The following is a 25,691-nucleotide window of genomic DNA, read 5'->3' as shown; positions in this document are numbered from 1 at the left end:
ATGATGGCACACGCCTGAAACACTTTCACTGGAGTCATTGTATTAGTGTGTGTGTGTGTGTAAAAGTCCCTAAACGACCAGAGTGAAGGGGAGCGAGGAGGTTGTCGATATGAACGTTCTAAAAATAGAAGTAGTGGTATAAAAACAATGAAACCCCTGTTACATAAGAGATGAGGTGAGGATTAGCAGCCTGTGAGTCACAGATGCAACTCTCTCTACACTGTGCCACTGCACAGCCCTTTTAGTGAACTTCCTCTGCTAGGTTCAAAACAACACATAGATAAATAGATGTCCCCGTTGACAAGTGGAAGGCGATCGTGTGCCCCCCACAGATAAGACGTTCACCTGTAGCTTCTCCTGCGTCAGCTCGTCAAACAGTTTCTCGGCCTCAACCAGCGAGCTGAGTTTGTCCAGGAGTGGGGCTGAGTCCTCGCAGGAGTCGCGCAGGTCAGACCCACCGCAGGCCCCCTGCTCCTCCCAGCCCAGCTGGGAGTTTCCATTAGGTGGGTTCATGCTGCCAGAGGAATCTGGCTGGCGAAGGTCTGAGAGAGAGAAAGATGATTAAAACCTTTCTCACAAGCAGAGACACCTCCATCCCATTTCCAAACTGTACATGGGGAGATTAGAAACACCTTTCAATGTAATGCACTTCAGAACAACACCATCACCCACCTCAACAACAAATGTCAAATTAAATTTCAATAAAAAGAATTATCACTATAGTCCCAAGGCCACTTAGTGCCTTCACATTTCATTACCAACTAATTATATTATTATTTCACCGAAAAAAACAATTAGTAGCGTCAGGCAAATTTGATTTTGAATATATTACCATCTTTTCTGTCCGTGGAGGTAAACTGGAGTCTCTTTCTGGGACTGCTGCTGTGGAATGAATGACGTCTCTGCTCAACTTGGCCATTTAACCTGTAGATGACACACGACATAATTATTTACTTTAACAAGTGTAATGGTTCCACTTTTGTGTTTTGGGCTTGTTGGACATAGATTTTTGATAAAACTCTGAACAGATGCTGTAAATATGACTTCATATCAATGTGAGTATTGTGCATTGATAGATAAAGTTGCATAACTGCCTTTCTTTGTGTACATGTATGCTTGTATATTGAGCCTTTAATAGAAATAAGAGTTGCACCTGGCTGCACAGTATGGATGTGTGTGTGAATGCAAAAGTGTACTGTAGAGAGCTTTGAGTGGTCATTAAGACTAGAAAAGCTCTATATAAGGCCATTTACCTTTTATCTAAAATCACCACCAATGACACATTCATAGTTTTCCCTCTACCAGCACCTCTTAAAGTGGTATTACGACCTCAGATTTTGTTTGTTAATCTGTGAATTAGTATTTCTTCAAACTAAAATTCAAATTCAAAGGTAATGTGAGGAGACAAAGTGCAGAAATTACATTACAGCTGTTCCCTAGCTTCTGATGAGACAATGCACATCTCTCACCTGTTGTGCAGGTGTTGCTCTCTTGGCATCATGTGACCAAAAGCTGTGGAGTAGTTCTCAGAGGGGCAGCGTTTAGGGCTGGACTTGGCAGACAGGGGCTGGAGTAAAGTTTCTCTCTTTGCTGGAAGGAGGAGAATAGCACAATTCAACTTTAACTGACCAAAACATTAGAATTAGAAACTACTTTCTGTGGAGAGTTAATAGAGATCCAGTAAAATGTGAAAAGATACAAGTTTTGCTTTTGTCTCAGTCTCTAGTGCTGAACATACAATTTTGTATATGCTATTTATCTGGCCAAAGGTTTATTAAAGCCTTTAGCCAAAGTAGGCTGGAGGAAAAATGTGTGGGACCTTGTGTGTTTATTATGATGAAGCATTAGAGCCACTTCAACGGGAAGAAATCTGAGGTTTCGAGAATAAAGTCATAACAACTGGCTGAACGTCCTGTTGTCTATGTACTTCTAATGTTTCTAACCTGCATTATAATGATTTTCACAACGACCCGACCATAAAATGACAGTTGGGCTGTCAGACCCACTCTATTCAACAAAGAAGAAGGAATTTGCAATTTTCAATGTTGATCTCCCTTTTGTGGTGTGGATGCAGATAATTTAAAAAAAGAAATGGCTTAAGGTCTCATCAAAAATGTTACATTCAAACCTCCACAAGCAATCAACCTCAATATTTTCCCTAAACACTAACGCTGTTGTCACACACATTCGGGGAAGTAAAGACAGGTAAGGTGCGTGTGAAAGGACTGGGTGTACAGAACATACTTGGTGTAGTTGGGGGTATATTTCTCTGTGCTGGGGGAGGCAGTGAGGAGGATCTGTGGCCCTCTGGAGACAGACTCCTCTGAGCCCTCAGCAGAGCTGCTGCTCTTTCTGCTCCACTGTGGCTTCTTGCTGCTCCTCCTCCTCCCTCAGCTTCAACCACAGCTCCTCCAGGTTTAACCACTTCTCTGTCTGCCTGAAGCCCAACTCGCTCCTGAATGTGCTCTTTGTGTCGCCGCTCAACAAAACCCACAGTGGCCTTCTGACTACCAACCCCTGCAGAGACAATTACACAGATGTAAAAAAAACAAGTGAATTAAAGTTATGTGTGCTTTACCGCAAGTCACAGTTTATCTCCCTGTAATGAACTAATGAAAGGACTTGGAGCTGTAACACTGTTGACTGGAGGATTAGCCTAAACAGCAGAGATAGAGTCTTGTTCGGGTGCAGATGAAACATACAGTAGTTGTGCAACAACTTCTGTCCTTAACCCTCAGCTTTCAACTTTCAACCTTTTTAATCTTTTAACATGATCATTCAAACTAAGAAACATCTCCAGCTTTGCAATGGTTGACCACACTGGGCACATAGAACATTGTCCTGATTCACTTCCAGCCATTAAAACAGTTTTATAACATTTCTACTGTTTTGACATTTATATATTAACTAAATATGACAGCAGCCTAATATTATGTCCATAACAAAACCTCAGCTGGGGTTCCACATTGTAGGCTATACATTTTTTATTTTCTTAGCTGAATGACTCTGAAGATTATAAAAAAAAATCATATTCATTAATTCATATAAAATATGGCCTGTGTAAATTCTGAAATGTAAAATATATAATAAAATAGTTGTTTGTAGACAGGTTGCTCTGGTTATAATGATAATGACGACTGTTGAATTGGGGATAATCTAAAGAGTTCAGTGGTGAAGTCTACACTTCATGCGTTGTCAGCAAGTCCACACAAATGTGCCTCTTGTTGATTTGGTGGAGTGAAATGTTCCAAACACAGAAAGTAGTTTCTATCATACCCATGGTGGCATCAAGTCAACTCTTTTTGAATGATTTGACTTAAACACCTTGATATCTCAAAACCTTGGTACATGCAACGTGTCTAAATACATTTGTGCTAGAGCAGTGTTTCTTCTGAACACAATTGGATCACTGGCTCTTAACAGCTATTTAGGTTTATAGTATACAATGCAACATGAGTCAAACTGAGACATACAACAGTGGTTCCAGTGTACCATTGCTATCTTTAATTACAACAAATCAGTAATTTCATTAATATATATAATCCTGTTGTAGATCACTACATTGTTATTGTTATAGTCAGCCCTGATACTGATGGTGCCCAATTGTTCCCGGTCTCTCTCTCCACCTCATCTCTCTCTTCTCTCCCCCACTTTCCACCCATCTCTCCTTTCCTCCCCCCTTACTTTTCTTTGCTCACCCCAACCGGTCGAGGCAGATGACCGCCCACATTGAGCCTGGTTCTGCCAGAGGTTTCTCCCTGTTAATGAGGGAGTTCTTCCTCTCCACAGTCGCCTGTGCTTGCTCATTGTGGGAACTGTTGGGTTTCTCTACGTTAATATTGTCTTAAGGTCTTGACCTTTAAATGTAAAGTGCCTTGAGATAATGTAAATTATGAATTGGCGCTATATAAATAAAATTGAATTGAATTGGTTCGTGGTCAGTCATGGTCAAGACACAAGTTTTAAATTGAATGTTGTGAGTGCGGCGGCTCCTCTTACAGGGGGCTCGGCTCTCTGTGGCTCTGGTCTCCTCCAGCTCTATCAGGGCCCTCATCATGGGCGTCAGGGCACAGGATGTCTGTATCCAACTGGTCTCCCGCTGGCTCTGCTCCTGGTGTTTGGTCTGAGGCAGAGACTGTTCACACTCTGGAGGAGATCCACACCTGCAGAACAGATCACAATAAATCACTTAAGATCTTGACCAACATTGGCAGAAGACACATTTCCAATAATAAAAAACTTGCCTCCAGCTGCCATCAACTGAGGGGGTGTCCACAGAGCTATCAGGTCCAGATGATTGATCATGTAATGTGTATGCCGACTTCTTGCGGATAGTTGATTGGTTTGTTTGAGAGATCTGGGATTTTCTGCCGCTGTTCAGCTGGTCGGATAGACGACAAGGTGACTTTCTACTGGTGATGTCTGGTTCTTTGTTGCTTTTACTGGGTGAAAGCAGCAGGTCAGGATGGTGGAAAAGGCTGTGGAAACATCAAGAGGAAATATTAACGAGAATGGCACTCAGTAGGGTGCATAACTCCACCAGGCCTAACAGAGACCTTATGAAACCACATTTAAATTCACTAGATCCAGATTTTTATCTGCACCAAGACACACACACACACACTCATATTTATAATTTCCCTAAACATGCTTGATTTCATTAATCAAGATCTATGAATTACTCTCTGAGAAATCAAGGTAAATGTTGAGAAATGCCCTATGTTAAAGAAAGAAAAAAAGAAATTCGGAATCTGCAACACGATCCAGATCCACACCAAAATTGTATGGGTTCTTTCTTGGATCACGCCCCGCACTATGTTATATCTTTCTCACTAACAAACAAGCAAAGACAAAAAGAGAGATGACAGAAGTTATTACTAATTAGCCTAATAGAAGAGAAGTAAAAAGAAACAACAATCAGCACATTTGAGCTGAGATGAAATGAGATCAAATAAAACCTGTAATAGTCCCACTCCAGGGAAATTTGTAAAAAAGGTGACCCCAGTATTATGTGAACATGGATCCTTCTGATCTGAAGTCACAGACACATGGTCTTCTGGTGCAGCTGGAGACGAGTGGTGCAGGCTGTGTATTGCTTATTACTTTTTCATCTGTGTCTCTGGGTTGGATCTGAGCTTCATGTTACAGCTGGATGCAGAAGAGGTCAGAAATATTCAAATTCTGTGCATAATAATGTTTTTCAGTTGAAGGTGTTAGCTCTTACCCAGCCCCGGAAGGTTGTGCATTTGTGTGAGATGCATAACGGGCCCTGGACTGGTTCTCATGCTCCAGCTGCTTCACCTGAGACTCCAGTTTGGAGATTAATCTGAGGGGACAGACACACACACAGTCACAGGATTACAAAGTATGAGGAGACACAAAAGACATAAAAGATAACAGATAAAAAATAGTTGCAGATCTTTAGAAACATATTAGAGTAATAAAAATAGATAAAAGTCTTCTAGAAAATGGGGATACTGGGATTTCACATCCATATGAGATCTTGAAGAAAATGTGATGGGAAAAAACAGATATTTGAGTCTCAGCAATTAAAAAAAACTTTACAGGGCTATATATGGAAAGCTATTCCCTAATACTGACCCTAGCAGTCTTCGCTGTAGACTAGAACCAGCCACTCTATTTCATCAATTCTGGTCATGCCCTCAACTGTCAGAGAAACATCTAAAAATGGATGGGTTTGATTTGATTTTTTAACCTTGCCCCCTTACGACTATCTTTGGTATTTTACCGGTGGACTGTGCATTATCATACACCCAATCTGATACAGTAGCATGACCAACTCTTTTGGCTAGATGGATCATCTTGCTTTATTGGGAACTCATTGTTTGCCCTCCGATAATCATTGGGGTAAGAGACTTATTGGGCTGCCTCAGGCTGAATTAACTTAAATTCAGCTACCATGACAAACCTGAATGATCTAACACACCCTAGACTCCGTTCTGGGCCGACTTTGAGAATGCAGCCTCTCTCTTTCTCATTTTCTCTACCTCTACTCCTTTACCGCTCCATCTTTCTCCCAATCTGTGTCAACAAAACATTCATGAACATATGGGTGTGATGTGAATCTCTCTGGATCCAATATGACATTTATTAACTTGTTTATTTTGTTGTTTTACCCTGTATTTTGTTTTTATTTCATATACTTAGCAGTCGGAAATGTCTATTTGTTTGCTTTAGTGAGTGAGTCCGAAAGGGTTTTAAAAAAAAAGGCTGTGAAACATTTATCATTCCCCCAAAAATATTTTTTCAACTTCATTACACCCTGTTAATCATATAAAATCGGTCTGTCACAGAAGAACGAACAGTAAAAGAACTCTAGGTTTCAGGTCTAGAGATACAGCATTCATCTGTGGGCTCGAAGCGTCCTGGGGCATTTCTACTTTATGTCCTCATGAATCAGTTAGCCTCACTGAGACTCTCTCCTTCAACACTGTTTAATAAATTGACCCCAAGACGACCTTTATCCCAACACTGTCTTCTGTGGATTTCTAAATTCTCTCCACTGCCATTATCTGGCTCCAATTTGCTTCTCCTCTTTTAGTTTGACAAGTCCTACTAACAATCTCCAGACGTCTCTTGCAGGTTTATGCACTCACTATGAGACTCCCTTTGACTCTTAAGGGGAATTTGCTAACTGCATTGTACGCTTTCCATTTTAATTGTCTAAAATTCTAAAATTGTTCCGCTCTCAGACTGATGGGATGCCTGGAGGGAGCGTCGTGTAGCTATGACTTTCCCTTTTGTCTTTTCAGGCTGATGTCTAAGCTTTAGTGCTGTGCTTCGGTTCAACACAAGAGAACTGGCTAAATGAAAACATTCTTCATAAAATGCTGTCCTATCTCCATGTCTTTTTCACTTGTTTTCACAGACAATAAATGGATAATTGCTCAAGTCAGCTTGAGCACTGTAGTAACTAAAGGAAAGAGAAACTTCTTTCCTTGGTACCTATTTCAATGTGTCTGGACCTCTCCAGCATTTGGAGCAGTGGCTCCCAGACTGTCTTCCCTCTACATGAGTTGTTTCAGTGCTGAAGCCTTCCTTTGACACACATCTATTGATGTTCTGTGAGCTGTTGCTTGCGATCTGTCCGTAAATTCGCTGAATCGACTTCGAACATTTCATCAATGCTGAGTCTATGCGCTGCCTCCGTTAGTGCCAATTTAAAGCAAGAGCTGATACTGCAAAGGAAAGTTGCTGCGCAGTATTTGCAAGAGCAAAGACACCATTATTAGACTCTATTGATGAATTCTCTTCTCTCTATCTCTACTGTCAACTACGGTCCACTGCATTCCTTTTTTCACGGAATTGATTGAGCCAGCTAAGGACAACCTGACAGTTATAGACCTGATGCAAATAACCAGACTACAGCTGTGAGGCCACATCTTTGTTTTGAGTTCTCTTTTTCAAATAACTCAGAACGATACTCTGATATGTAAGTTTAGCATTATTCAAAACCGTCAACACTAGATCTGCTCAGTAATGGCTAACAGGGAAGTTAACCATTCTTCCTTACAGATTAAACATTTGCATTTTGTGACCTTTTACTGAGCCATGTTTGTAGTTGTAGTCATCAGAGAGAAAAAAATATTTAAGCAACTTCACACTTCATTGGACTGAGTGTTATAAAAGTTGTTGACTGTTTTGGTATTTACCGGAATACTAGAAGAAGAAAATAAGATTTGATAGGAACCTAAACTGATGCACAGGATACAATACAGAATGCATAGAATTCATACAAAACCCAAACCTAAGTGGCAGTGAGTGTTGTGTTGAGTTACAGCTGCTCACCTCTTCAGTTCAGATATCTGATCATTGGCGTCAACAAGCTTGTTCTCTGCTGACACCATCTTGATCTGTGGATACAAAAATGTTTTAAGGGTGAGGGAAGACATGACATATTAAGAGGGATATTTTGTCCTTCACATATTTTAATGAAAATCAAACAATTACACTAAATCCATGAACAATTACCTTGGCTCCCTCGTGGTCCTTCATCAGAGAGTCATATTCTCTGAGCAGCTGCAGAAGCAAAACAGAACCTCATTCAGGTCGAATAATAATATTTGTTTTGACAGAAACTCCGAGATTGAATATGGATGCAAAAATTCAACCAGGGACAAGAGGCAAGTTAAACATTAAACAAGTAACCAACATGATCACATGACCAGAATATTTGCTGTTATTAAAGTCAGGCTATGAATATAGTATGAATAAGCATATTACTTTTTAATTCTAAAGTTACTTTGTCCAGTGTTTCGCAATATTGAGTGCATTTAGAAAAATGAGATTGGCAATATTTTACACACACACACACACACGCGCGCGCACGCACGCACGCACGCACGCACGGAGCAATCGCTCTCTGGAGCACATCAACAATAAAGCATTTCTGCTAGTGGTAATAACACGTGTCTAATTTCAAACTTTAGATAATGGAATTAATTATCTTTCTTGTGGTGATGATAAGTAAATGTTTATCTTCTGATGTTGTGTCCCACAGCCCAGCCAGACTCACATCCTGCAGCATGTTGTACTCTCTCGCCCTCCTGGCCTCCTTCTCGTCTGCCTCTCTGCGGGATTTCTGTGCTGCCTCCTCCAGCTGCTGTACGCGAGACTTCAAATGTGCTGCCAGGGAGTCCTTCTCTTTGACTGAGCGTTTACTTTCTTCTAGTCGCTGCTGCAGAGATTTCACAGTAGCAACCGCGACTGCATACCGCTCTGGCCAATCTGCCTAAAAACAAGAAGTCAAATCCAAATTAAGGGACGGTATGAGGGTTAAATGTCAATTTCATTGCATTATTAGATTAACATTTAAAAAGAGTTGAGGAAAAGACATCAAATGTATAGGAAGATCGAAAAACTACATAAATTTAATTTTCAACCATAAGACGTCACTATGTTTATGTCCAGTCTATCTATTTTCTATTTACTCAGGAAAATATGTGTGGGTTGAATAGAACTGTCATCAAAACTTAGACCCAAATATTACAGGAGCATTTTGCTATCTAACGAAAATGAAAATAAAGTATGCAAAACATTTATGGAATGATACCAGTTTTTTCTCCAGCGAGCTGTTTGTTGCCTCTAGTTCTTTAATACGACTGATGGCCTCAGCCAGAGCTTTTTCTAGATGCTTGCACCTGTGGACAAGCAAACATCAGATTAATAATGAGTAATGAATGGACACAAAGCATGGGTAAAATATCCTGCTGGTTTAATTGATGTTTTTTGAGCGTTCAACCCTCTATCAACTGACCTTTTTCAGGTGTTTTTCTTTTTTTGTATATTGCCATATTTATTTATGTTGTATATTTTGTACGTTGTATATTTTATATATTGAGGATAAAATACATAAGGGTTTAAAAAATGCAATAAACATTACATCAAATAAATGATATATGCAGCGAACACAAACCTCTCTGTGAGCGCATGGTTGCTCTTCTCTAAATCCTGGGGCAGATCTCTGAGTTTGAGTTTGTCTCTCAGGACTTGGATCTCAGACTCATAATATGCTTTGAGATCAGCCACATGTCGAGAGTGCTTCTCTCTCAGGTTCTGTCGCAGGCTAAGGTGAAGAAAAGCAGAATAAAAGAATGAATCTGATTAAACTCTGTTGTCATTAAGCCTCATGAAGTACCATAATACAGCAACACATAAAAAAATAAACAACGTTCCAGTGACTGCAGCCGATGTGTGCTACACTCACAGAGAAAGGACAACAGGATCCTCTAGTGATGAAGCTCTCTCCATGTGTGGACTGGCTGCAGGCCGCAGATTAGCACCAAGGGCTGAACAGGGCTTCAGGGTGCTGGTGTCTCTGCCCTCTTCCTCGCTGGCTAAAGGAGCACTGGCTCTGCGTTGCTGGTTGGTCTTATCCTTGGAGGTAGACAGGACTGCCTGGGATGCGGTGCCCCACATGCTTTGTGTTTTGGAGAAAGGAGGTCCGGCAACTGAAACACTGGAGGATTCAGAGATACAGTCTGTATCTCCAGGGTTGTGGCTACACTCCACCATGCTGTCAGGGGACACAGGGGTCCTGACTCTGGGGTTGATGTGGGGCTGAGTGGCAAATGAAGGGCTGCTGAAATGAGACGGTGACGTGAAGCCAGATGTGCATTCTGACTGCCGCGTGTTCGCTGCTGGGTCCAACGTCAACACCTGAAGTGTAAAGAGGGAGAGTACAGTTTTATAGCACATATAGAGTGCAGAGTTACAGGGTCAGCCGTGGACTACTATGTCCATCCATACTAATGTGTCTTTGTTTCAAAACAGCATTTTAAAACTTAAACGATCTTCATCAACACAAGTAATGTGCATGTAGACTAAACCTCTTTCTCTTGCTTTTGTCTCTTTCGTTTATGGATATGAAATTTAGATTAGATCAACAAGTTAAAAGACAGTTGTATTTTCTGGTTCTTGTTTTCATCATAATATCCCTGATTTACAACTTAGCAACCATGGTTTATGTGATAAGCAAGATAATCTTCCAATGATTCCCTAGAATTGATGTTTAATTGTGATTTCTTGAACAAAAAAAAAAGCACAATTTTCTGGTGTACTCCTCTTGATGCCGAGGACTAAATCGAGTCATGTGAAATACCTGTGGTGACGAAGGACTCGACATAACAGAACCTTCCCAGTCTGTTCTTTGCTTGTTCTGATAGATCTCTCTGAGTGACAGCCCTCGATCCTGAGGTGGAGTCTACAAGAGACACAGAAGAGCTCATCAACACAGTTACACATACAAATCACAGATTCATCATTGTATTTACAATATTTTAGATATTAAACATTCTCCTCACTGGATGTGCTTTATGATCAATCATGATTTAGTGATCATGTCTGTGGTAAATGTTAGACAATAATATTTTATAGTATTTCTATGTGGGGCTCCAGAATGGGAGCATTAACAACATAATACATTGTTTTTTTCCTATTTTAATTATTCAATTATTTATTTAATCTTTCTTTTAAAGTTTCTTTTTTCTGCCTTTTCCTCTATCACTTTCACCCTTTATGCATTATTGATTATGTTTTTAAAGTCACTGTTGAATACGAAATATAAATTATAAATAAAACAATTTTGGAAGAGTAGAAGTAGGAAGTGAAATCTGGAAACAACAGCTGCATTAAATAGCTTTAGTGAGAAAGAAGGGATTGTGGGACATTGCTTCTTAAGTCTTAGGGCGCTTGCAGAAAGTCCAAATAATCTCCTTTCCTAGCCACTATTCCTTGAATCCGATGGAATATGTCCTGGGGTCAAGGAAAGATGTGAAGGAGAAGCTGTAAGAAGAACCACTCTGCGGAGAAATCCGATTCCCCTTATACTCTGCGTTTTAAGAAGATCCGCACAAAATGTACTCTGTGCTGTCGGCTGTGCACTCAACGTTTTCTGTCCAAAATAAAATAACACTTCTTGAGAAAAGAACATTAAATCATTACCTACTCACAGGAATAACAACAAAACAGATTTAATTGAAAATACTCATAAAACAAACAGGAGTGAAATGTTGAAATGATATAATAGTGTGAGGAATATATGTGGAAAAACCTTATATAAGTGGAGGAAAACATTTATTGGGTCAATTCCACAATCAGGGGGTTGAAATAAATATTATATTTCTGTTTTTTATATTTACTTGGGTGTCTTCAGGTGCAACAACGAGGTTGTGTCGCTTTAAATGTTGATGCCGTAAAGAGTTTTGGGGCGGCATTTTCTCCTTTCCTTTCATAAAGAATGTTTCCGATGCTACAGGAGATAAGTTAGGAAGCATTGAAGCTCCATTTCTTATCATTAAGAGAATATCAACAGCTGGTTCCTAAGCAAAATTGACTTTTCAAACGCACCTTCAGTGTCACAGAGAACTGTGGGATTTTACTTACAAGATTCATGGATGCCTCTTGCAGAAGGAGGTAAGCGTTGCTTTCAAAGCTGTCGGGTAACGGCCGATACAGGTCACTCTCATGCAGACGCCAGTAAGTGAGGCCTACGAAACAAAGTAAAATGCATTGTGATATCATGGGTTTTCTACTGTATCTTTCAAAGGCAAGACACATATAAAATCCCAAAATGAATGGATGAATAGGTTTAGAGCACTCTCATTCTCCACTTGCATGTAACTGAGAAATGTAACTGAGATCCGCTTCAGATGCAAAGAATAGCTTTAAATTGGTGCTGTTCCTATGAATTATTCTATTTTTATTCAATTTCCTAGCTGCAGTTTATTTTTTCCTTTGTTAACTTTATTGGCTTGCACTTAAAAAGGTGCCATGTAATTAAACGATATAAATGAAATAAGCAATGAAAGTAGGAAATTAACTGTGGGAAATGTAATATTATTATTCACTGAAGCAGTGGTGAGGACAAATAAATGAATGAAAAAAAGATTGTGCCAAACTGGTTCAAACTGCCAAACTACTGAAAAAAACGTAGCTAACAAAGACAAACATCACATTTGAGGCTAGAAATAAATTAATATTTCCTCATGATAAAAGCCCTTGCAGCTACAACAGTGCCATCCTACTGTGACTTGTTGTAATTGCATTAAGACCTTCAAAATACTGCAAAATCCTACGTTGTTTATTATATCACAGCCACATTGTCACTGCCAAAGCCTTGTTGCTCTGTGTTTTGTCTGAGTCAGTGAATTGTCACCTGATGCTTCAGACATCAGGCTGTCACTCCTCCTCAGGGGAAAAGTGCTGGACGACGGCCCAGTCGGTCGATGCTGAAACCCAATAGAGATAAGTGGATTAAACTCAGCAGCAAAAATGTTAGAAGGACAATCACAACAGACAAATGCACCGAAAATAAAAACACCACAGATGCAGGGCAGTGATGTACACAATCTAATGTTTTTTTTTTGTAATCTGTACTTAAGCTTATCTGTCCTGTGCAGCTGCTGAGTTGTACCTGGTCCTGGGAGTCTGGGCTCTCCAGGGGGTTTTGTCCGTTGGCTTCTCTGGAGCTGCATGGCTGCTCCTGGTACTGTGGGATTTGGCATGAAGCTTGTCCTGCTTTGCTTTTCTTGGGCCTGAGTTTCTGTCTCTGGGCCCAGGAGGTCAAAGATTGGCTGGTGCTGCAAACAGAGCAGGTAAACAGAAAATGATTCCTTAGGTACAATAATGACTAAATTGTAGAAGAGATTCTGCAAGATTCACCAAGTTAAAATTCATTATGTATTAAATGCCATCACCAGGTTGTTTCACACTCATACTAGCCACAGTAAGAAAGATAACCCATCTTCAGAGGTTAGGATCAGACATACTCAGAGGTTCTTGGCCGGTAGACTAATCCATGAAGTTCCTTCACTCCAAGACGTTTCTCATCAGAAAGATACTCCTGGCACCCAATCGCAGTTGTCTCTGTGGCTTCCTGGAAGTTAAAGGACCACTGATGCTTCTCCCTCCCTTGACTGCCATCCTCATCATCCCCTGGAGACCCAGCAGGTTCCAGACATGGTTCCCAGGCAGACAGAGTCCCATATCCACTGCTGAGCATTGTAGTTGCCCGCTCCTCCCCCTGGTTGGCGGTTTCTGATCTGTGCAGAGGAGGTGAAGGGGAGCTAAAAGGAGTATGGGCAGGGGCTGCCAGTCTGTCATTGTCACTGGGCACGTTTTTGGTGACTGTGTGGTCACTGGAGATGAAAATGTAGTCCTTTGTGTCAGTAGCAGTTTTGGTCACGAGAGTTGGAGAGAGCTCTGTTTGTGGATGGACAGTGGCCTGGCGGTTCTGGAGCTGGACCAGAGCCTTAATTTCATCCTGAATCAACTGAGAAAAAGAACAGCATGTCATTATTTTACTGGATGAATAAATATCTCACAGTGGTTGATTAATGGGACATAACAAAACAAAAGCTTACCTGTATTTGGCACTGGTATTGTTCCTGCTGTGCGAGTATCTGCTCTTGGTATTGCTTCTCAACCAGCTGAAATAGATGCAGCCACCGGCCCTGTTGCAGGAAACACCAGAAACCAAGTGTTACAAACCACCACAGAAATACACTGTCAGTATATACTGACATTCAATGTTTGCCTTTCACAGGGTTCTCACCTTTACAGTGCAGGGGTTACAGATTACACTTAGACATTAGATTTTACTGCAGGCCGCTTCACTGCTCTGCTGCGCTGTAAGTTATCTGCAGTGTGTACTTACCATTATGGTCCAAAGATAAGAAGTCTTGTGCTGTTAGTTCCATTTAAAGTGTGCAAAACTCTGTACTGCTCTGTACAGCTAATTTGATTAGGTGTAATCATCTGCTTTGGGCAAACCAACACATTCACTGACTGAAGCTCATACATGCTTGTACTCAAATGTAAAAAGAAACACAATTAGAGCTTATATATCATTTATTATGTATCATTATTGGAATAAGGTTTATCCAAGAGGAATCTAGGCGGTAGATCAGATTTCTATAACCCTCTGCACAATTATGGTGACAGTGTTTCTGAGGCAGCTGTGGCTTTAAAGGAAGAGCCGGTCATCCACTAATCAGACGTTCTATGGTTTTACATATACAGTAGCACTGTATGTGTGTGGGACAATGGTGGTCTGCATTAAAAATAAAAATATAATTCCTGGCCCAGGGCCCTGCATGTCATGCAACTCAGACACCCGGTCTGTCTGTCTCTTGACTGTCAACTGTTCATAAAGACAAAAACTGCAATAGAATCTTAAAATTCTTAACTTTGTAATTATGTGCCTGCACTATATGTGTGTATTAGGTTAGAAAGAAGCAGCTGTGCTTTTGTTACAAATCCCCATCAGAGAGTAGAGGGAAGTAATATAGAGAAATAATAGGGGTGTAATCTACATGATAGACAATTTAATAATCAGAAAAGAACGTGCTTTCCCCTGGTGTTTTAACTGAAACTGAAAAGCCTGATGAAATACATGGGAGAGTGCCAAAGCCTCAGAGTTGTCTGTTTCCTACAAATCACACCGTGTGTCTGAGTAGATCAGCTGCACTGTGGTAGTGTGTGGGCTGAGCGGGGGGGGTATCTGTCTGTCTTACTGTCAGGTGTGATCTGCACAAAAACATAAAAGTGACAGTCCAGAAATGAGGTTGCCAGCTGCCACAGCAGCTGACCCCCGACTTCACTTTCACCATCATCTCTTATCACCCCATTTGCACTTTCTAACTCTTGCTTTTCAGGCTCTGCGCTATCTTCCTACCTCACAATCCTTCCAGATCTCGGGGTCTGTCTCTCCACTGCTCTGGATCTCCTGAACCAAAGCCCTAAGGGTCTCGAGGGAGCTTGGGTTGATGAATGGGAGGTTCTTCCCTTGTTCGAATGCTTCCTTTGTGCTCAGACACAGACTCCTGCAACAAAGTCATATATTATTATCAAATCACATGCCCTAGTTAAGTATTGTAATACATGATAAAAACATATAGATACATTAATTTTTAGGTATTCAGATTAAATATCAGGATAGGATACAGCTGTGGAGCTTTCTGGAAGTCATTATTTGAAAAACACCTATTTATCAAAATTCTACACCCAAACAAGACTTTACAGCAAGCCATGACCCACAAAATTTGACTGATAGCAATTAGTGTGAAATGTGCTTCCACGTCTACATTGTATTAAATTTAATCAGCTACCTGTGAAGTTCAGGAAAATTCATAAAACTATTAGGGTGGTCATTCACACAAAATACATTTAAAGTTTTATGATTACATTGAATACCATTTATAGGTACCGTATATTCAGTATTCAGTGGATTTTGTAAAAATAAATAAATAAATAAATAAAAGCCAAATATTCTGATACTCTCCTCGTTAATGAGAGGATTGCTGCTTTTTTTAGTCACATGCAATCGCACACTAAATGTTTATATGCAATTATTTGGGGGTTTTACATACAAAACTAAAATGGCTCTGTCAAATTCACGATTTCTCACGTTTCATAGACTAAATGATAAATTGCAATGAAAGGGATAAAACAGATCAATAATTTAATTAGTTGTAGCCCCATTGTTCATGGTGTTATATGTTAACTTTGCACAGAGAAACCATTGTCTTTTCTTCTTATAAAAAATGTGGTTAGTGTATCTTCGGCTACTGCACCTGATCTTGTTGCATGCTGGTGTAATGAACACGGGCCTGCTCTCCACAGTGCCTCCTGTTGTTTGGGAGGCAGAGTGTCTGTCCTCTGAGACGGCCAGACCAGAGGCCGATGTCCCCTCGGAGGACAACAAAGAGGTCTCGCTCTCCTTCCCCCCATCCCCGTCAGCACTGACATGGCAATGGCTCAAAGCCCCTGAGCTGGACACATCCTCAGAGATACTGTCATCTGTGGACATGTTTATGGGCCCATGCAGGGGGGGGCAGTCTGACAGCTAGAAACAAAGAGGGGGGAGACAAGAGACACTCAGCATTAGTACAGTTGGACAGTAAATGCATTTGCTTGTGTGCTGCACTTAAATACAGAACTTTATTTTCATTTTTGGCTACTTTCGTTTTTTATTTCACGACATTACGGAGTGAGTGACTTATTGTACTTTATATTTCCTTTTCAAGTCACTTTATCAATCAGTCGGCTTCAACTACAAGCTGCTTTACACACTCAGAACATATGAGGAACCTTCAAAATATGATGCATTAAATATATGACCCAGCATTGTACAGAAATTGAGCTTCAATAATTAAGTCAATTAGTCAACAATCAAAGCTCTATTTCATGCACAACAAAACTAATATTATTTCAGATTGTTAAAACTGAAAGGTGAGGAACAAAATAATATGTCATGTAGTACTGTGAGTGATCTACCTCAGAGACTTGCACATGTATACTTATACATGTGCTTATACATATATACTTATATACTTATACGCAAACCTGGACATAAAAAGAATACTCTAGTAACATTGTCTTAAAAATACAGTCTCAGATTTGGGAAACCTGGCAGAAAATAATTAACATTTCTTCATTGTTTTCCAGAACAAAAAGTACATATACACTTGTAAAATCAGGACAGAATAACAGGGAGTGGAAAGACAATCTAGACCACATCAGAACAAGTCCAGATCAAACAATCTTTATCTAGACTCGTCAAACCTGGACTAGATTAAAAGGTAGAGCATAGAGACTGTGCAAAAACACAATGTCCAAGTTGTGAAACCTTTTCTCCACTGGTGATGCACATCTGAGAATGAATGCACCCTGACTTGTCATATCTGGTTTAAATGAACCCAGAGAGTCCAGGGCTCCATTAGCTCTACTGCACTTATAGTTCACATGACCTGTCATCAACATTCAACAGTTACAAAACATAAACACAACCAGATTCACATATTTCATCTGACGTGTCAGTGATGCACATCAGCATCCAGCTCCCTGTCCTCTGTCTGCCACGACCTGTGCTTCCTGTCTGCACTCTGTGTGAGAAATGACATCTGACAGTCCAGCTTTGATTGTGATGAACTTAGCCAGCATCAGTGCAATCAGCATAGACACGTAGCATGTTAGCTCCTCTGCTATTCGGACTATTTCACATCGGACGTCGCCGACGCCTCGGGTTGCCCCGTGAACTCCTCTGGAGCCTGGGTTAGTTACCCAGGTAGTCACCCAGCTAGCCTGGCAGCCACCACTCGCAGCCCATACGATTCGGTTAGCTCGCTAGCTGAGTTGGGCTAAGTTGGTGTTTTACAGGTTCGCAAGCGCAGCGTAGGCAGCGCGGGCGAAACGTGAAGCACGCATGAGGATTATCGAAGAAGCCGGAGAGACAGAGGGAGCCTCCAGAGAAGAAGAGGGCACCTTACCCGTTGACTTGTAGCATCATTTCATCCATAGCTCTCCGGGTGGACGCGTTAGCTAGCTGCTCGCTGGTTGGACACTGCAGTGCAGAGTTCTCCGGCCGCTGTGGCGTTTACAGCCCGCACCGCTCATTGGTCAGAGCGCGATTAAAATGCAGAGCTGCGATTGGCCGTCACGTTCGCCGCGTGTTTTCTATTGGCCGTCTAGGGAAAGAGGCGTGCGCACAAGTTGGGGCAGAGACGACGCTGCGTTCAAAACAAATGGCTTCAAAATAACATGAGGTGGGAAGTAAGAGGAAAGACAGGAGCTGGTGTGTCAGCACAGAGGATGGTCAGGATCAGGAGCATACACAGCTGTCAGGGGAGGAAGTGAAATACTCTCCACTGAACTTTTGTGGCTGGGTGTTCCGCTTCCTGTTTCAGGGTTCACTTTCGAATTAGTGAAATCTCTTTTTGATTAAGAAAAGCTTTCACAGCATACAACACAAAGAGCCCATACAAAGACAATATATAAATCAAACATATGGAAGAGTGACATGTAACAGTCAGTGACGAGACAAATGTAAGAAATCAATTAGAAAGACAAATGCAAAACTAAGAGAGGAGTAAAAACAGCAGAAAAGCTGAACACTGTCTGATTTCATTGAGAAATCATTCAGGACAAGTGGCATCTTCGCCCAAGAAAGGATAAAACAACTGCAACTGGAAGGAGGGCGCCCACTTGAGAAAGCTAAAAGATGCCATCTCTCACTTGACCATCCTACAGAGTCCAGGCAGCAAGTCTCATGTATGCAAGCAGGGAATATTAACATTTAGTCCTAAATAACAGAACCTCCAGATGTCAGTACTCTGAAGTTCATTGGTTTGTGGATATTTGATTAATAGAAATGTATTATGTCAGCACAGTAATAACTCAAACTAATTAAGGCCTTAAAACTACAATTAGAGCCTCTCTCTAACATGGCTACTAAATGAGTTAATAATGTAGGACCTGCCTTAGTTGGTATTGTAATATTGTCAACACATTTTAATTCAAGAAAATTCCCAAAACTTAGTGGACAGGCTTTTGAGGGACCTGGCAATTAGTTCTCTTCGTCTAGTAGGTACTAGTTAATTAAGGTTGATCCCCACATTTACTGCTACCTCATTGATTGTGCAGTTAAACTATGATATACATACAGTAGGTTTTACTGTATACTACATACTGTGTATCTTAGATTATGAAAAGCATCAGTGAGGCAAAAGGCAGATGAAATGCCAACGTCTTAAAAAAACAGATTGTTGAATACATCATAAACTGCAGTGCACTTATAGTCACAGACTAATCTCTTACCTGACTTTAGATAGCCTGACAGTGTAGGAAACCTGACATGAGTATTTATGAGAATATGATAACTTGTACAGGATTGTGGACAGGATGTTACTTCTGACTGTTAGTTCTGTTGTGGTAATGCCTCCTAACAGATCTCTAAATCTTCTGCAGGTGACATACCCATGTATTTTGAGCCCCTGTTTGAGAGTCAAGAAGTTGATGATTTTTCTTTGAATAAAACCTAAAAAGTTGCGACACTATCACTTCTGATAGTTAAAAAGTCAATGCACCCTGTGTATGTTAACAAGTCTTATACAAATGCGGTATTCTCATTACTGATTCAACTAAGAATTATTTTCCCAATTAATCAACTAATCATTTTTTCTGTAAAACCAAAAAAATTCTGAAAACTATCCATGACCATTTTCTAGAGCAAAATATGTCATCCTCATATGTTTTGTTTTGTCCGATCATCAGTCTAAAACCCAAAGATATTCAATTCACTCTAACGTTAGGCAGCACATTGTCACATGAGAAGTCACAAGTTTTGCATTTTTGCTTGAAAATGGACCAAAACAACAAACGAATCATCAACATATCAGCAGATTTTCTATATGTTCATCAACTTATCCATAAATATATTACTCATTGCAGTTTTATCTACAGCCATGTGTTTTTGGCTGATTGCTAACATCAGCATGCAAACATGCTCACAATGATTATTATAGGAAACTGAGAACATTAGGAGAGAATCATTAGTTTGGTTATAAACTAATATTAATTTGTCCAAAACAAAGTATTTGTATTTTGATTTGAAGACAGTGCTCAAAGAGAGGAACGTTAATGTGTGACTAAAAACTCCCCAGTGTAATTAGGTAAATGGTCTGTATTTATATTGATGTTGTCTAATACCATGAATAGTTAAATAGTACTTAATTTCATACTTAGTGCAGTGAATTAGTGAAGGGATGTAGCTTTAGTCTTGGTGACCGCTCAAGGCTCTTTACAGTACACTATTGCAATTCACCCATTCACACACACACATTCCTACAGTGCATCTATGTTCAGCACTTTCTAAAACATCACCTGTACACTGCCAGCACAGTCATCAGGAGCAATTTGGGGTTCCGTGTCTTGCCCAAGGACACTTCAGAATGCAGGAGACTGGGATCAAACGGCTGTCCCTCATGTTAGAGGACAAGCAGCTATACCTCCTGAACCACAGTTAATTGTTTGTACAGAGCACCCAGATGTTGAGGAAATTCACAGAAAAGGTTTTACCTGACCTTTATCTTAATCCTGAGCAATGTGAGATGAAAATAAACATCAAAAAAATATATGTGGTAGAACAAGCAGAAAATTATTAGATCAGCAAAGGCGGTAGGATTCACTGTTATGCTGCAGGCTAATGATCAAGTACTTATTAAATCCCTTCAGTAGGCTGACTGTACACAATGATGCCCCTTCACTCTCACTTTAACGTATCACTGACCTCAACAAGCAGCTTTTATGGAGAAAGTTTTTCACATGATCTATGTCCACGGGGCAAAGAGAACAATCCTTGCACTTGTCCTTGCATCTTATTTTCACGTATAATAAGAGGTTATTTTGCAACCACTTACTTTTAAGTAGAGACTTCTCAGGGCTGAATAATGCAGAGCTAAGACACAATGAATCACTTTGACAACTATATTGAAAATACAATTTATTACACTGAGTAATAAATACATACAAAGATGCAAGTAACAGCATTTTCCTTTTTTTAATACCAAAACCAACCTCAACACGAATGAACCAATGCATTTGGCACATCTCTGCCCCTTACTCACTCGGCCATGTGTGTTATAGGGGTCTGAAAAACAGACCAAACACTATCAAAAAGAAGTCTCCATCTACCCCTGTACAAGCCATGCAGTGTCTACAAATTAACCATGGGCCCTTTCGCATGCATAATTGTTTAAAATTCATTTCTTTAAAAATTGAGTCAAAACTAAGATCCCAAAAGTGGGGCATAAAAACACATGATATCCTCCATGATATTTGAATTCCAATAACCCACATGTAATTAAAATGATCCTCCACAACCCTCAGGAGTCAAGAATTGTGTTATTGATTTTTTTTCTCCTCTAGGAGCTTGCTTTTCCATCCTTTGTTCATTTACTTCCTCCTCTCAAAGGAAATGCCATGCAAGTTATTTATTGTTTTCATGAGACACACACTGTTGGTTCTTTTTGCAGGGACGGCTGTGTGTTCGTAGCTAGGACCTGGCGTTCCTCTCCGTCTCGGCCAAGCATTCACGCACCAGCCCTCTAGCATGGATAATTCCTACAAAGACAACGCCAAGACACTTCAGATTAACAAACTTTGAGTTACATACAACTGTACTATGTTTACGCAAATCCAGGTTTGCACTGACCTCTTTTCAGTCTCTCCATTGCACTCTTACTTCCAGCATATGTGGGCCTGATCTCCTTCCCAAGCTCTTCGATGATGGCCAGCAGCTCTGCATATTTGTTCTGAGGCACTTGGCTGCCAGTGGAGCCCTGAAATTGAAGCAAACAGTGCAAGATGAGCCTCGTTCAACACATTTCGAGAACATTACAGTAAGAACAGAAGAATCAGCTTAAACTGTTGTGCAAAAAAATATAAGAAACATAAGATGGGGTTAATGAAGTATGCCCAGGTTCACATGTTAAATGTACCTGTGAGAATCCCAGAGATGGAGGTCCGTAGTCACTCAGGAGAGGCCTGTAAGACTGCAACGTGGCCAGGTTAGCTGCTGAGGGAGACTGGAGATTTCCAACTGTTGACAGATCAACATTGTAAAGTTTAACGATTTACCTTGATTACTTTCTGACCTTAATTTAGTCTTAAAACATTACAGAAAACTGTGGAGACAAAAAAATGACATGCAATCACAACTTCTCACAACCCACGAGGCATCCTCAAAAATCATATTATGTAAACTGTCAGCTGTTAGTACGTCAACAGTAACCTTTCTAGATTGTGAATTGTGATTAAATCAGTCACACTTTGCATCTTGCCAAACTTAGTTCAACTATTCCCCCTCACTTCAACAACCATGTTTCATCCCCGTTATATGAGTCAGAAAGAATGTTGTATGAATGAGGTACACAAATCTTCATTTAAAGGTTCAGTGTGTAGAATTTAGTGATTTCTAGAGGTGAAGTATCATGTTGCAGCTGAATACTCCTCAGCTCCCCTTCGAAACATGAAGGAGAACCTGTGGTGAACTTCAGCTGTCATGAAAACTCAAAAGGTTTTAGTTTGTCCTGTTGGGACGACAACAAAAAACATGGCGGCCTCCACAGAGAGGACCCCCTCCATGTAAATATGACATTTTTAAATATATAGGGCCATTCTATGGTAAAGAAAACCACAATTCATACAATTTAGATGAAACACACCAGTGAAAACATCACTAGGATTATTTTATATTCAATTTCTGCCAGAAAATTCCTTTCACCTAAATCTTACACACTGGACCTTCAACTTAAGGGCAAGTTCCAATGCTTATTCTAGTCTGTCTTGAAAAAACATTCAGTTGGTCATATGAACAGTGAAACATTATTCTTCTTTCCACTATTACGTAACATGTCTGACTCAGACAGCCGACACCTTAAATTATCTTATGATGTATTTGGCGATGAACAATATTTTTGCACACAATGAAGACTGTGGATTTGGCTCAATCAAAATGTTCAGTGTGAACATGAGGAATGATTACAGCAAAAAACGCCTGTTTCAATGATAAGATGGCCACTGACTATCGTTGAAGACAAAATGAACCTTGGAGCATTACTGGATCACTGAACCAACCAATCAGTCACAGGCCCAAAGGCTGATGGGGTCAGAACAAAAGGCCCAGGGAACCTATTTCTGAAGTCAAACAACCTGGCAACATTTCCACCTGAACCACACGAAAGACACAAAAGACAAAGACGACACCAAATAAAAATGACCAAAACCATCAAAAAGAAAAACAATGCAACCTAAAAAAGACAACACAAAATGACAAAAGAACCTGATCCTAACCACAATTTTACCTAAATAAACACAAATCCACCAAAACACACATGAAATAAACACAAAGAGATGCAAAAAAAACTGCTAAAATGATCAAAATAAACCCCAAACTACCAGATCACACCTAACGAGACACAAAACAACTAAAAGAGCAGAAAATAACCAAGAAAAGAGGGAACATCAACAATTTAGACACAATGACCCAAAAGAAAAAAGACCACAAAGAGATTCTCCACAAAAAGACACCAAATGACTGAACAGGACCATAGATCCCCAGAAAGTGTCAGGAACAACCACACAGAGACGAAACAACTGCAAGGAAACTCGAATCCATCACATAAAGATTGAAAAGACGTGTCTGTGAATGTCTGATCCTTCATGCTGGAGTACAGGGGCTGATCACACGTCGGTGCCCTGTGGTCTGTTGCCTCATGATCCATCCGCAGCCTGGCGTGCGGACTCAAACGCAACGGAGTATATCTGTACTTCTCCTTCCTGCACCTCCGACGACGGAGGTAAACTCAAGAATAAACGGGTTTTTCTGTCTTCTTAGCTTTTCTCCTCCATTAACGCGGCTCCCCTGCTGCTTTGTTCCCCTGCAATACGCGTCCTCCGCCGGCAGGTGTCCTCGAAGAGTCGGGAAAGGCTCAGAGGCAGATCGATCAGCAGCTCCGACCGAGGAGCATCATGGAGGAAGCGGAACGACGCTGCCTCAACAAGACACTACCGACACATTTCTGTCACCGCGGAACAACGGCAGCCGCCCGGCGGGACCGCGACCCCCGGACGACGGGAGAAGCGCATTTTACGAACCGCCGCTTCCTCGCCTCGCATCCCGGCCGCGTTTCTCCGCCAGCCGATCCCGCGGATGGCGCTCTTTTACATTAGTAATAATGGCGGATATGAATTAGCCTAGCTCCCAGGATCTGACCCTACATATATAACTGGACAAAAACTACAGACACGGTCTTTCTCCAGGTATTCTCCGAGACCCCGAATTTAACACACGGTTTAACCGACGGATCCTCGGGTTTTCCGCCACGTTTTCTGCTTACCCTGGTTCCCAGAAGTTCCCGGAATGTGCTGATGGACGTTGGGTTTATAAGACATTCCCAGAGACATTGTAAATTAAAGAAATAAAAATGACCCGAAATTCAGTGAAGCGTCTGTCTCTCACTTTTTGTTTACAACAGCGGCACCGGCAAATATGGCCGTCACTTTATATTGACACCCACTGTGCTTTGTAACACTGCAACTGTGCCGCTGCGGCTGGTCGAGGAAAGCGGGTTTAAAAGAGCCCATTTTGCACAGAAAGCGTCATTTTGGCTCGACGGAGCGGAGGAGAAGGCGCAGGTTTAACACACGGTTAGCACGCAGCGGTGAGCAGGAAGCCAACTTTAAACAGCACTTTGCAAACTCTTTCTTTCTTTTTTTTTTTTTTTTGGAAATCCTTTTTTTTTTTTTTTGAATTTTTTTTACGATCGTGTGTGTGAACACGTGAAGAGTTTTCTCACACATTTTTAAAAGTCTCGCAAAACCCACGATCGGGACACAAAGGCGAGGTTTCAGAAGTCAGAAAGCACATGAGATGGGTGTTTGTGCTGAATGTAAAGGTGTAAGTGGGTTTTAGTAAGTGGAGTTCATCGCTTTTGTTTGTAGATACCTGTCTTTGTTTGTGGGGCCGCGTCCATTACTTCCTCTACTGATACTCATCTGTGTTAATGACACAAAAATAAAAATAAGGGTCCAGGTCATTTAGTGTTGGTGATCGGATTGAAGGATCCACTTTATTATGGAGGCATGTGGCCGTGGATCCGCTGTCCTGCTCAAATGAGATCCAGGAGGAGAAGCGCAGCTCTTTATGCGTGTCCCCTCAGATCAGGCCCCCTCTGCAGGGCCACATGGTCGAACGCACAAGAACAAGCTCTGGCCCCCCGGGGGTCATGACCCGGGGGCCCCCGATGGAGGGGGGCCTGAACAGAGGGACAGGGAGCAGTAGTGGAAAGAGATATTTACTCCAAACACGAGGATTTCAGATTTGAAAGTGCCCTATAAATAAAGTAATTATAATTACATGTCTAATTCTTTTCACAGGTGGTAAATATTGTACTATTTGTCTCACTATCTTTATATCTGATAACTTTATTGTTTACCATTTAATAGAATATAAAAAGGCCATTCTGCGTAACAATAACTTGTACCTACACAGGTCAAATAATCCAGAGTAAATTTACACTCTGCTACTATCACTTCGAGATCAAGTTTTTTTTTTTCCACCATCATAGAGGTGGTTATCAAAAATAAATAGTCTGAATGGCAACTGCACAGATATGCTGATTTTAAATAGGCCGACTACCAAAACGAGGTTTGACTTTAATGATTATGATTTAAAAGTTTCGCTTCTGAAGCATTGCAGCAAATGCAGTGTAATGTGGTTGACGATGATATATCCAAATAACTGTCGTGGATTATAAATGCACAATATGTGGAATTGTAGAGTAATACAGCGTATTTCTACACTGGTAGAAATAAAAATGAGTATTCTTCCA

General features: G+C 40.8%; 2 protein-coding genes and 1 long non-coding RNA gene across 6 annotated transcripts in view; 1 reads left to right on the top strand and 2 right to left on the bottom strand.

Annotated features, from left to right (window-relative positions):
• LOC109626039 (membrane-associated phosphatidylinositol transfer protein 2) overlaps positions 1–18,052 on the bottom strand; it is a 75,848-nt gene extending 57,796 nt beyond the window's left edge. The window contains exons 1-22 of one of the 2 annotated variants that reach the window (XR_011239100.1): positions 17,790–18,052; positions 16,095–16,366; positions 15,197–15,344; positions 13,884–13,973; positions 13,290–13,792; positions 12,935–13,100; positions 12,677–12,749; positions 11,905–12,008; positions 10,622–10,723; positions 9,728–10,179; positions 9,437–9,586; positions 9,074–9,161; positions 8,537–8,752; positions 7,993–8,040; positions 7,810–7,874; positions 5,225–5,326; positions 4,245–4,478; positions 4,000–4,163; positions 2,245–2,517; positions 1,470–1,590; positions 833–924; positions 346–542 (exon numbers count right to left, since the gene is read on the bottom strand). The gene's annotated coding sequence lies outside the window, so the exon portion shown is untranslated. The remainder of the gene's footprint in view (positions 1–345; positions 543–832; positions 925–1,469; positions 1,591–2,244; positions 2,518–3,999; positions 4,164–4,244; positions 4,479–5,224; positions 5,327–7,809; positions 7,875–7,992; positions 8,041–8,536; positions 8,753–9,073; positions 9,162–9,436; positions 9,587–9,727; positions 10,180–10,621; positions 10,724–11,904; positions 12,009–12,676; positions 12,750–12,934; positions 13,101–13,289; positions 13,793–13,883; positions 13,974–15,196; positions 15,345–16,094; positions 16,367–17,789) is intronic. The other variant, XR_011239101.1, reaches the window with a different exon arrangement.
• A 2,735-nt stretch (positions 18,053–20,787) lies between these two features.
• LOC109626565 (cyclin-dependent kinase 2-associated protein 1) lies at positions 20,788–25,017 on the bottom strand. Of its 3 annotated transcripts, none has more exons than XM_020082630.2 (4): positions 24,806–25,017; positions 21,798–21,898; positions 21,512–21,638; positions 20,788–21,420 (listed from the first exon to the last, which is right to left on the bottom strand). In XM_020082630.2, exons 1-4 carry the CDS (start codon positions 24,831–24,833, stop codon positions 21,353–21,355), a joined length of 324 nt encoding a protein of 107 aa, XP_019938189.1. In that variant the 5' UTR covers positions 24,834–25,017; the 3' UTR covers positions 20,788–21,352. The 3 variants fall into 3 exon arrangements, with proteins under 3 accessions (XP_019938189.1, XP_019938188.1, XP_069370357.1); XM_020082629.2 differs by lacking the exon at positions 24,806–25,017 and adding an exon at positions 24,198–24,533; XM_069514256.1 differs by lacking the exon at positions 24,806–25,017 and adding an exon at positions 23,480–23,771.
• Positions 23,518–24,299, top strand: LOC138405466 (uncharacterized). The gene is made up of 2 exons (XR_011239208.1): positions 23,518–23,657; positions 23,765–24,299. It is a non-coding gene; the product is annotated as an uncharacterized lncRNA (long non-coding RNA).
• Positions 25,018–25,691: the final 674 nt, after the last annotated feature.

This window comes from Paralichthys olivaceus, chromosome 18 (genome assembly GCF_024713975.1).
Source record: "Paralichthys olivaceus isolate ysfri-2021 chromosome 18, ASM2471397v2, whole genome shotgun sequence".
Classification (NCBI taxonomy): domain Eukaryota; kingdom Metazoa; phylum Chordata; class Actinopteri; order Pleuronectiformes; family Paralichthyidae; genus Paralichthys; species Paralichthys olivaceus.
Note: the sequence above shows the minus strand (reverse complement) of the source record. Positions and strands in the feature narration are given on the sequence as shown.